The sequence below is a fragment of the Pithys albifrons genome, chromosome 22 (genome assembly GCF_047495875.1).
Source record: "Pithys albifrons albifrons isolate INPA30051 chromosome 22, PitAlb_v1, whole genome shotgun sequence".
NCBI lineage: Eukaryota > Metazoa > Chordata > Aves > Passeriformes > Thamnophilidae > Pithys > Pithys albifrons.
Window position 1 is genome coordinate 2,443,272 of NC_092479.1, and position 11,729 is coordinate 2,455,000.

The 11,729-nt window shown below is 54.0% G+C and overlaps 1 protein-coding gene across 2 annotated transcripts in view; it reads right to left on the bottom strand.

Moving 5' to 3' along the window:
• Positions 1-216: 216 nt before the first annotated feature.
• The window catches only part of SLC2A1 (solute carrier family 2 member 1), a 13,473-nt gene continuing 1,960 nt past the window's right edge, over positions 217-11,729 (bottom strand). The window contains exons 2-11 of one of the 2 annotated variants that reach the window (XM_071575708.1): positions 8,904-8,996; positions 5,364-5,524; positions 4,945-5,185; positions 4,475-4,637; positions 4,208-4,395; positions 3,843-3,947; positions 3,642-3,743; positions 3,207-3,410; positions 1,789-1,980; positions 217-1,008 (exon numbers count right to left, since the gene is read on the bottom strand). In XM_071575708.1, coding sequence (XP_071431809.1) covers positions 1,006-1,008; positions 1,789-1,980; positions 3,207-3,410; positions 3,642-3,743; positions 3,843-3,947; positions 4,208-4,395; positions 4,475-4,637; positions 4,945-5,185; positions 5,364-5,524; positions 8,904-8,996 — 1,452 coding nt within the window. In that variant the 3' untranslated portion in view covers positions 217-1,005. Of the gene's footprint in view, positions 1,981-3,206; positions 3,411-3,641; positions 3,744-3,842; positions 3,948-4,207; positions 4,396-4,474; positions 4,638-4,944; positions 5,186-5,363; positions 5,525-8,903; positions 8,997-11,729 lie in introns of both variants that reach the window. The other variant, XM_071575707.1, reaches the window with a different exon arrangement.

An 11,729-nucleotide genomic window follows, 5' to 3' on the forward strand; every position in this document is an offset into this window, starting at 1 on the left:
AGTAAAATAAAGGGACAGGGATATAAAATAAAGGCACAGGGACATGAAATAAAGGCAAGGCACACAAAATAAAGGCACTGGACATGAAATAAAGGCACGGCACACAAAATAAAGGCACTGGACATGAAATAAAGGCACGGCACACAAAATAAAGGCACTGGATGTGAAATAAAGGCACGGCACACAAAATAAAGGCACTGGACACAGCCGACTGGGTCGCTGCAAACATTCTCCTTTATTGTTCACACCACACACCTTCCTCTTGGCACTTCACTGTAGGGATTTGTTTAAAAAACCACTCACTCACCCCCGGAGGCCCCTGTGGGGCCAGGCTGGGACCAGCTGAGGACAGGGGGGTTTGTAGAGATTTGATTTCACCCCCTGCCACAACCTTTATTTTCTTCCACGTGTGGTCAAGTGTCATCACTTCCAAACCAGGCAAATAAATAAAAAAAAAGATACTATTAAAAAAAACAAAAACAAAAAACCTTCTCTGTGGCTTTGGGAATGTGCCAGGAGCTCCCACAGCAGCTGCACTCACAGAAATGCTCTTTTTTTTGTGTGTATTTTCAGTTTTGTTTGAAAAGGACAGTATTTCTCATGTGTATTTTTTTGTTTAATATACTACAGCCTGAAATTCAGTGCAATAGATACAACTACAGTGCAGAACTATACAAAAAGTCATCCTAACCATGTACAAGCTTTTTTTTCTTAGTTGCTATAGAAACTATAACCTTTTTCTGTACCTTTTGTATACATTATACAGTGTGAATATACTCCAAGAATATTTACAGTACTTGGCTTGACAAATCAGAAACGCTATAACTTAAATTCTAGTATTAACAACCGTTGAACAAAAATATATATAATATAAATATCTTCCAGTCTATACACAGAGCAGGAAACGGCTGAATCCATGCGGTGCTGGAATTTGGTGAGTCCCAGGATGGGGGTGGAGATGGAGGGGGTGGTGGGATGTTGTCGTGTGTCGCCGCCGCTGGCGCTTCACTGTCGGGCAAATATTGCCAAGATTAACCCCAAAATTCCACCAGAGCACGTTCCCCCCTGTCCCCTTTCCCCCTCCCGGCTGGAATTCAGGTGGAGCAGCGGAGCCTGCGCCGGGGTTTGACCTTTCCAAGCGCTCCATCCGGACGGCTCCGTCCTCCGCGCGGCCCCGGGCAGGAGGTCCCGGTCACGAACCCACCGCGGGGCTTGAAACCGAGGAGACTTTACAAAAGAACTCGTTTTCTTGATGGTTTGTTTTTTAAAAAATAAAAATAACTGTTGGGTTTAGTTTAGTCAATTTAGGTGATTGGGTTTTTTTCTCTATGATTAGAATGTTAAAAAATAAGTTTCCAGCTTTAAAAACTTCCTCTACGTGATTTTTGTCGTTAAATAACCTAAAATCGCGTCATTAATAAAAAACAGGGAAGCGCCTTCCTGTCTTGGGAAGGAGCCTTGGGTGGGTTTGGAAACGCCTACACTGGCTTTGAAATCCTGGACGCGAGACCAGCTACGGAATAAAATAAAATAAAATAAAAATCGTTCCTAGCAGGAAAACAAAAACAAAATAAAATAATAATAAAATAGCTCAGTCTGTCCCCAATAAACCAGCGGGGGAGGCTGGGAAGGGGCATCTGTGCGGGGCCGGACCCCTCCCCGCTCCCTCCTGCCTGGGCTCTGTACAAAGGGGTAACCCCCGGTCGGGGTGGAGGCGCCGGCGGTGCCACCCGCGGTGCCACCTCGGGCACAGCAGCGGTGCCACCTGGGGCACACCAGCGGTTACACCTGCGAGTCAGCGCCCAGGCTGTGGAACTCGTCCGGGGTCTTGTCGCTCTGGCCGCCCCCGCCCTGCCGGAAGCCCGAGGCGATCTCGTCGAAGGTGCGGCCCTTCGTCTCCGGCACCTTGAAGTAGGTGAAGATGAAGAAGAGCACGAGCAGCACCGTGAAGATGATGAAGACGTAGGAGCCGCAGAGTTGCTGGGGAGGAAGGAAGGAAGAGGGAGGGGTGAGCGGAGATCACGGAATCCTGGAATTGGTGAGGTTGGAAAAGCTCTCTGACATCACTGAGTCCAACCATCAACACAACACCAAGTTCACCATCAGAACATGTCCCCAAGTGCCACATCCACACAAATTTAGAACCATTACAGGGATGGGGACTCCATCACTATCCTGGACAGCCTCTGTCAGTGCCTGCCCACCCTCTGCAGGCAGCAATTCCTGCTGCTGTGCCCCCTACCCACCCTTTCCAGGCAGCAATTCCTGCTGCTGTGCCCCCTGCCCACCCTTTCCAGGCACCAATTCCTGCTGCTGTGCCCCCTGCCCACCCTTTCCAGGCAGCAATTCCTGCTGCTGTGCCCCCTGCCCACCCTTTCCAGGCAGCAATTCCTGCTGCTGTGCCCCCTGCCCCTGCCCTGGCCCAGCCTGAGGCCGTGCCCTCTGCTCCTGTCCCTGTGCCCTGGGGCAGAGCCCAACCCGCCCTGGCTCCCCCCTCCTGGCAGGGATTGCAGAGCCAGAAGGTGCCCCCTGAGCCTCCTTTGCTCCAGGCTGAGCCCCCCCAGCTCCCTCAGCTGCTGCTCCAGCCCCTTCCCCAGCTCTGTTCCCTTCTCTGGACTCACCAGAGTGATGAGCCACAGCTGAAGGACCACCTGGTGACCACCCTGCCCACACCTGCCACCACCATTCAAGACCCAATAGAATATCTCAAGTTGGGATGATCCATAAGGGATCATCAAGTCCAATCATTGCTCCTTCTCCAGGTCCCAGCTCCATCCCTCTCCCCATGGGATCTCCACCCAACCAAATGACTTCAGCACAGGTTTTACGGCTCAAGGATGTGGCCCTGAGATCCAACACTGGGACCCAGCACTAGGATCTGGCACCAGGATCCAACACCAAAATATGGCAATGAGATCCAGCACCACGATCCAGCACCTGGATTTGACACCAGGATCCAGCGGTGGGAACCTGCACTGGAGTCTGGCACAGGGATCCACCACCAGGACCCATCATCAGGACCTGCCCAGACACCATCTCCACCCCTGACACAGATTCAGGATCTGGATCCATCCAGAACCAACAGTCAGTGGGTGTGGGACTGAGACTCCCCCAGATTCCTGGGAGCCCCAGGACACCTGAGCCCCCCTGGATTCCTGTGCCCCCAGCCACACCCCCACTCCCACTGCGGCCCCCCCGGTGCTCACCGCGATGTACTGGAAGCCCATGCCCACAATGAAGTTGGAGGTCCAGTTGGAGAGCCCGGCCACGGCGAAGGCAGCGGGGCGGGGGCCTTGACTGAACAGCTCTGCCACGATGAACCACGGGATGGGGCCGGGGCCAATCTCAAAGAAGGCCACGAACCCGAAGATGGCCACGATGCTGAGGTAGGACATCCAGGGCATTTGCTCCTAGGCAAGGGAGAGGGAGAAGGTCAGTGTGGAGAAGGGGAATGAAGCACCTGGACACCCCAGATGGTGAGAGCAGCCAGCTGTGCTGGCAGAGGAGCCACGAGGCTTCTTCCAGCTGGAGACGGGAATTCTGGGACCTCAGGAGAGACGTGGGCAGTGGGGACCAACCATCACCTCAAAGAGGACAGGTCCTTCCTCCTCCTCCCCTTGCCCCCTCAGCCCCACACTCACCAGCAGTGCCAGGGCGACGGTCATGAGCACGGCACATCCCGCCATGCCCGCCAGGCCGATGAGGTGCAGGGTCCTGCGCCCAGCTCGTTCCACCACGAAGAGCTGGGGGTGGAGACACAGCCATCAGCACCTCCCCAGCCTGCAGGACAGGCCCCTTCTCCCCCACCCTCCCCTGTGAGGCCTCGGTGGGCCAACACTCACCGAGACCACCGTGAACGCCGTGTTCACCACGCCGGAGCCGATGGTGGCGTAGACAGGCTGCTCCACCCCCGACTTCTCAAAGATGCTGGTGGAGTAGTAGAAGACCTACAAAGGGCAGGGATGTGCCTTAAGTCAGGTCCTGAAGCCACCACCACTCAGGCACTGGGTGAAACGAGCTGACCCCGGCACCCTGAGATGAGCTCAGCTGGTCAGAGTGAGGCTCCAATAACACCCAGGTCATGGGTTTGATGCCCTTGTGTGCCATTCCCTGAGCCCCACAGGAGTTGGGCTCCATGATCCTTGTGGGTCCCTTCCAAACACTCCCTGTGGTCCTGGCTGTGTGACCCAGGTGTCCCCGGACTCACCGCGTTGATGCCCGAGAGCTGCTGGGAGAGCTGCAGGACGATGGCGATGAGGATGGGCTGGCGGTACATGGGCGAGCGGAACAGCTCCATGATGGTGACCTTCTTCTCCCTCATCATCTGCCGGCTCTCCTCCTTCATCTCCTGCAGGTCGCTGCTCACGTCCGTCGTGCCCCGCAGCTTCTTGAGGACTGAGGGGGGACAGGTGGGGTGAGGAGCAGCCGAGGCCCCCCCGGGGTGGCAGGAGGGGCTCGGGGAGGGACCACCCACCACTCTTGGCCTTGTTCTCCTCGTTGCGGTTGATGAGGAGGAACCGCGGGCTCTCGGGGGCGAAGGGCAGGATGATGCACTGCAGCAGGGCGGGCACGAAGATGAAGCCCAGCAGCAGCGGCCACAGCGAGTCGTTCCCCATGATCAAGTCCAAACCGAACACCTGAGGAGCAGAGGAGGGGTTGACCCGCCCTTTCCCAGCTGGAAAAGTCCCAGTTGGACCCAACTCTGCTGCTCGTGGGTGCACTGCAGGCTGGGACACCCATTGTGGGGACGCAGCTGTATCCTGGTTCTGCCCAACCCAGACCTTCAGGCCCCACGGCATCCCCGCTCCTGCTGAGCTCCAGCTCCAACCATCCCATCCCACCTCCACTTCAAGGGCCATGCAGGTCCACAGCACCTCAGCCCTGAAGACTCTGTGAGCATCAAAACCAGGGCAAACACCCCCCCAAAGGCTCTCCATGACTCACCTGTGCGATGAGGATGCCCAGGACAATGCCCAGCTGGTGGAAGGTCCCCAGGGCTCCCCGGAGTGCAGTAGGGGACACCTCGCCCACGTACATGGGCACGAAACCGGTGGTGAGGCCTGAGTAGAGGCCGATGATGAAGCGGCCAAGGATGAGCATCTCAAAGGAGAAAGCCATCTTGGAGAAGCCCATGAGCAGGGCGGACACGAAGGCCAGGATGTTGGACATTAGCATGGAGTTGCGTCTGGGGAGGGGTGGGAGGAGGACCATGAGGAACACCAGGAGAACCCCAACACAGCCCTGGGCAGGAGGGAGGTGCCCAAAGCCATCCTAGGGGGATGCCGTGGTGGGGTGAGGCCGCAAAGCCCCCTCATTGAGGTCCACCACGGATCCACCACGGATCCACCAGGCTCAGCACTCACCTCCCAAAGCGATTGACAAAGAGCCCCACGGAGAAGGAGCCGATCATGCCCCCGACGGAGAAGATGGCAACGGAGAGGGACCAGAGCGTGGTGAGCGTGGCAGGGCTGATGGGCTCCTCGTAGCGGTACAGCCACGTGCGGTTGTAGAAATCCTCAATCACCTGCAAAAGCCACAGCCCTGGTCAGACCCACCCTGTGCCACCTGTGCCCCCCCCAGCTCACGGGACGATGCGTCACCGAGCGCCGGGCCCGGCTCCAGCGCCAGCGCCGGGAGGGCCCTGCCGGGGAAATGCGGCCGGACGAGTTCTGGGCTCGCCCCGCCCGGGCAGGAGCGGCCGCGGCGCTGCCAAAGCCCTCGCCGGGCACGGGCAGGTCACGCTGCTCCCCCGGGCTCCAGGGCAGCAGCAGGAAGGGCAGGAGCTCAGCAGCACATCCCATTCCATCCCATCCCATCCCCTTGGCTGCTCCAGGAATTGGATTTCCAGGTTTTTTTCCACAGTCATTCCATAGCACAGTATTCCGGCTGTGATTCCAGAGCACTGACACCCAACAGAGCCCCTATTTAAACCCCATCCTCACAGAACACCCCTTTTATATTTTTAAGATATTTCTATACATAATTTCCATATAGTATATTATATATATATATTTTTTGTATGTTTTCTATATTGTATATTTTATACATAGTATATTTACACATAGTATATTTTCATATATTGCACATTTTATACATGTTGTATATGAAAATATGTGTTGTATATTTTATATATAGTATGTTTTACATATACTTTGTATGCTTTTATATTTTATATATACTTTGTATGTTTCATATACTTTGTATACGTGTATAAATACTTTGTGTACTTTTGCATTATATACTTTGTGTACTTTTGTATTTACTCTGTACACTTTTTTTATATCCTTTGTACATATCAGTGTCCTTCTAAAGCCAGCCCAGCACCAACAGCCTCCACAAGTTCCTGTCCCTGCCTGTGGAGGAGCCTTGGCCTAAGTGACCCTTTAAAGGGCTCTTCCAGCCCAAATCCTTCTGGAATTCCAGGATTTAAGGGTCACCCAGACCCAAACCAGCTCAGCCAAGGGCTCCACAACACACCCCACCCAGCCCAGCTGGAAGGAGCAGAGATTCCTGCCCTGCTGGACATCAGTGGCTCCAGTACCTCACTGCTCCCAAGGGTCTCACTCCCAGTTCCCTGTTTGCTTCACTTTCCACCTTTCCCATCAATCCAAGCCCAAACAGGAGCCCCAGCAGAGGCAGCACAAGAAACACACCCCGGGTTCAGCTAAAAATGCCAAGAGTATCAGTGTTTTTCCAAGTTGCTCCTTTTCCAAAGCACCTAAATCAGTAGAATTTCCATAATTGAGAGATTTTGTTCCCTCCTGCTTTGACTGCAGGTTTAAATGTTTTTTCCCCTTTCCCCAACATTCCCAAAATAAGTAACTGAGAGGATTATTGGAGAAGCCTGGGCTGGCTCAGGCTTTTGGTGGGGGCTGGGGGGTCTCTGCAGGTAAGACCTGACTGTCCTTCCTCCTGAAAACAGGGATGCACGGGAGAGCCCAACGTGTCTTGGGGAAGGAGGAGATTAAAAACAAGTTTAAAGGGAGAAGGGTGAAAAAAATAATCTGGTTTTTCCTCCTCTCTCATCTCAGCTGAGCCTTGTGATGCATCCCCATCCTGCTCCTCCATGATTCCCAATCCTGGTGCATCCCAATCCTGTGCCCCGAAGCACCTCAATGCACCCCCAATCCCAACCTGCATCCCTGGGCATTCCCAGGCCAGCCCTGATGCATCCACATGCCAATCCTTACCCCAGTTTATCCCAGTGCATCCCTCCCTAACCTGCATCCCAACCCCAATCCAGCATCTCCCAGTTTATCCCAATGCATCCCAATCCTGTGCCCCAATGCATCCTGATGCCTTCCCATCCCAATCCTGCACCCCTATAGATGCCCACCCTGCATCCCAACACCAATCCTGCATTCCAGTTTATCCCAATGCATCCCCACCCCCATTCCAGTGCATCCCTGATGTGCTTCCCCCCAGTCCTGCATCCCACTGCACCCCCCTCAGAGGTGGGATGAGATGCATCCCCGTGTCCAGCACATCCCACTGCCAGGACCACCCTCATCCTGCTTCCCGTTGTGCCTCCACACAGAACATCCCAAATCCTTCCCCCAGTGCAGGTGACTCATCCTGGCCCAAGCCCAAGGGATTCATCCCAAAAATCAGGAGGAAAACTGAGTCAACACCCATGGTGGGGTCTGGCCTGGCTGGGCACTGGAGGCTCTGGAGCTCATTCCCATGGGAAGCTCCCAGCTTTCCACAATCCCTGCCCATGTCCCCTGGAGCCACAGACTGGGACAGGACGGGGAGAAATCCTTCAGCACAGGGAAGCAACGCTGCTCCTGGGATGTGGCTCCTGCTGGGGTGGTGACCACAGCACTCCTGCTTCCCACAGTGCCACAGCCCGGGAAAACGAGGGCAGATGCCAGGGAACAGCTGCTGAGCACAATTCCAGGGATTTCCCAGCTCCAAGGGCTCCCATGCTGCTCCCATTGCCTGGCTCTGGAGGAGGGTGGTGGACCCATCCAGGGATGGATGCAGAGGAAGGAGAGCAGGGATCAGGATATCCCAGCAGGATGATGCCTCCAGCCACAGGTGCTGGATGGGATCTGGAATCCCAGGATTTGATACTATGTAACACAACACCTTGAATAAATTCCCAGCTTTTTTCCTCTTCCCACACTGGTGGGGTCTGGGCAGGTTCTCCAAAGGGTCTTCTCTCCCAAGGGATTTTTCGGCACTCGAGGCCACATTCCACAGCCCCTCCCTGGGATGGGATTAAACTCTGCCTGGGTGGGTTTAATTCTTTGGGATGGCGATCCCAGGGGTGGCTCTGCTCCCGGCAGGGTGTCCCTCCACACCTTATCCCAGCACAGGAGCTGTGCCAGGGAACGCCACACGCACCACGTGGGAATTCTGAGCTAACTTTTCCAAGCCTTAAACACCTCAAAGAGCCACCAAATCTGGGAAAAATCCCTGTTTTCCACGGGTCTACCAGCGGCTGGGGGACCCTGGTGCTACACTAGGGGAGGAGCCAACACCTCCCGCACTCCGTTCCCCTCCCAGCACTTCCCAGCCAGCCCTCTCTCCTCCCGGGATGCACAACTCGGGGATCCCGTCGGAGCAGCCACTCGAGGTGACTCAAGCCCTGATTAACTCCCAGACCTTCGCTGAGAGCCGAGGTGAAAAGTTCCAGCGGCCACACCCAGAGCATCCTGCGGCGCTGCCGGGACAGTTCCCAACAAAAACGCGGGGCAGGGAGGAAACCGATCCTCCCGGGAAGGCTGGAGCACAACAACTCCCTCACAAATCCCATTAGGGCCATAAGCTGCCTAGTGGGATGGGATGTACTATTTTAGCCGGGCTGGCGGGAGATGCCGGTTTGTTTTCAGACACGGGGTGGAATTTTGCGATGGAAGGGCTGGAATTTCCTGCTGGAAGGGTCTGGGAGCGCTCACCTTCTGCGGGGCGTTGATGACACCGGTGTTGTAGCCGAACTGGAGGGAGCCCAGCACTGCTCCTCCCACTGCCAGCATCAGGCGGGCCGTCATCTGCGGGAAAACAGGGAATAGGGGTCAAGCCGGGATCCTGCCCCGCCACCGGAGCGCCCGGGGACGCCGGGAAGCTGCAGGGCACGACCCTCAGGAGAGAAAACTCACTTATAGGCGCTAAAGGGGGATATAATAACGTCCAAAATATCATTTTGGGGGTTCAGAAGGACACAGTCTGGGGGATTCCAGGAATTCTGGCTCTGGAGCGTTATCAGGACGTGCAGGGTCCCCTCGGAGCCGCCACGTGACGCTCGGGCACGGTGCCAGCCCGGGATGCTCCGGGTGCTGCCAACGAAGCTGTGCCATGGCAGCCCAATTAGGGGGCACCGGGCAAAATCCCGGTTAGTTGGCAAAGCCTTCCCGAGCCTCCTCTTCCTCCCGCCTGAGCCAGAGCAACAATCGGAGCCTTGTTGGGAGCAGGGTCAGGGCAGGGCAGCGCTCGGGCCACCTTCGTTAACGGCCCAATTATCCCGGGCAGGAGATTTTCCCGGCACTAGAACCAGGATCCGACATTCCCACTTAATCAGCTTTGGGATGAGCCACGTGAAATTTATAAGCCCCTTAATTTGAGGGGGGGAGGGAGGTTTTCCCTGGGTACCGACGCGTCACCCCGAGGATGCTCCCACGGCCCCTTGGATTAATATTCCCAAGGGATTAATGCCTCAGGTCCCACCTAAACCAGGAGGGGAGACTCCAACCCCCTCCAAAAAGGAGATTTTTTAATATTTAAGAACCATTTTCCTCCCTTTTTTAATAAATAATGGAATTAATGCTGCTCCCTGACCTCGCCGCTCCGGCCACCACCTCCCTCTGCGGGAAAGTTCCCAGGGAAAGAGCAGAGGGAACGAGGCCAGCCCCATTAATGAAGCTCATTAATTAGGCTTGGCCCCAACACAACTAATCAAGGAGGTTTTGGCACTTGGACTTGGTTGGTGCTCCGGAATAAATCCACCCCGAGGAGAAAACGCCGCGTTTGGGAGGCCAGAAACGGGCTGGGAAGTTGGTGGTATCCCAAAAAAAACCATGGAAATCTCCCCCCTCCCCAGCCCCCCCAAAAAAATCAAATTCCAACTCTGACCTCAGCCATCCCCAGAAACCCGGGATAGGCAACACTGGGAATGCCAAAAGCACCTTGTGCTCAGATAAGTGTTGATAAGAAACGAAGGAGCTTCGGGATTTGGGTGGGCTGGGAGGGAACTTTTGTGTTTAGAGGGATTTGGGATGATTTTCCTTTGGTTTTTAGGGATCCCCCGGAGTCTCTGGGGGCTGATTTTGCCTTTTCCTGGCTCAGGGAAGGCTCTGGAGTGCGGGGCACTCCCCCCCGGAGCTGAGCACACAGGTGAGTCACGGAGCTGCAGGGACAGGGATGCACAGCCGGGATGAACTTTGCTCCGGGAAGGTGAGAGGCAACGACACCTCAGAGCTCCCACAGCAGCCACTCACTACCCAACAAAAAAAAAATTAAATCAACTTTCCCATTTTAACTTTGCAAAAAGATTCTTTTTTTATGGCCAGCCCCCAAAACTTGGATTTTGGGGGGAAATTCCTGTGAAAAAACCCGCGTGTTTGGATGAAATCCCAGCAGTTTAAAGAGGTGAAAGGGTAAAACTGGCAGCAAAGTGGCTTTTTGGAGGCTCTTCCCGAGCAGGGTCACGGTGAGTCAGCTCCTCCCGCTCCCTTCCCATTCCAAACACGCTCCGGGACCGGAGCCTTTCGGTTTGAGCTTCACCATTAAAGGCAAGTTTGGGGGGAAAAAAATAATTAAATAAAAGGAAAAGTGGATTTTTAAGGACAGCTTTGCCCAGGCAGCTCCTGCCAAACCCACGTGGGGCCCAGGGCAGGTTCCTTTAACTCCTCGCTGATAAAGAAAGAAGCTGGATGGGGAATTTGGGGACAAATCACCCGTTTATTTCCATAAAATCAACTCGTTTAACCCCGAGCTGACCCCAAACTCCCGGGTTTATCCCTAAAACCTCCTCTGTGTTATAGGAAAGCTGGAATTTCGATAAATTTGTGTTATTTGTTTTCTCCCTGGCTGTTTCCTGCTTCGTCAGGGGCTCCAAGGAGGAAGCTCCGAGGGGCCCCCAAACTGCTGCCTTGGGCTTTACAACTCTATTTTTAACCCATTTATTTTATCCTCCAGCCTGGAAGGACTTTGGGATACAACCCCCCTCATGGATCAAGGGAATTAATAAACCCTTTAAAAGCCAAACAATAATAGTAATATTAAAATATTAATGATATTTAAAAAGTGGCCCAGGAGGGAATTCCTTTGGTTTTTACTCCACAGTGGAGGATTTGGGGATGCTGCTCTCATGGAACAACTCAAAAAACTCCTTTAAAATAATATTTAAAGTGTCCCAGAAGGGAATTTCAACATTTTTTTACTCCAGTGCGGAAGGACTTGGCGGATTTTGGGATGTTGGTTGTCTTGTGGATCGAGGGAATTAATAATTCCTTTCAATGCAAATTATTAATATTATGAGGGGGGAAGGTCTCGGGAGGACATTCCAGTGCTTTTTAACTCCAGCATGGAGCATTTGGGGATGCTGCTGCCTCGTGGAACAAGGAAATCACCAATTCCTTTAAAATAATATTTTTAAACAGCATCCCAGCAGGGAATTCCAATGGTTTTTTTCACTCCATCATGGAGTACTTGGGGATGCTGCTGCCTTGTGGAGCCAGAAAAATTAACAATTCCTTTTAAAACAATCAAAATAAGATTTTTTAAAA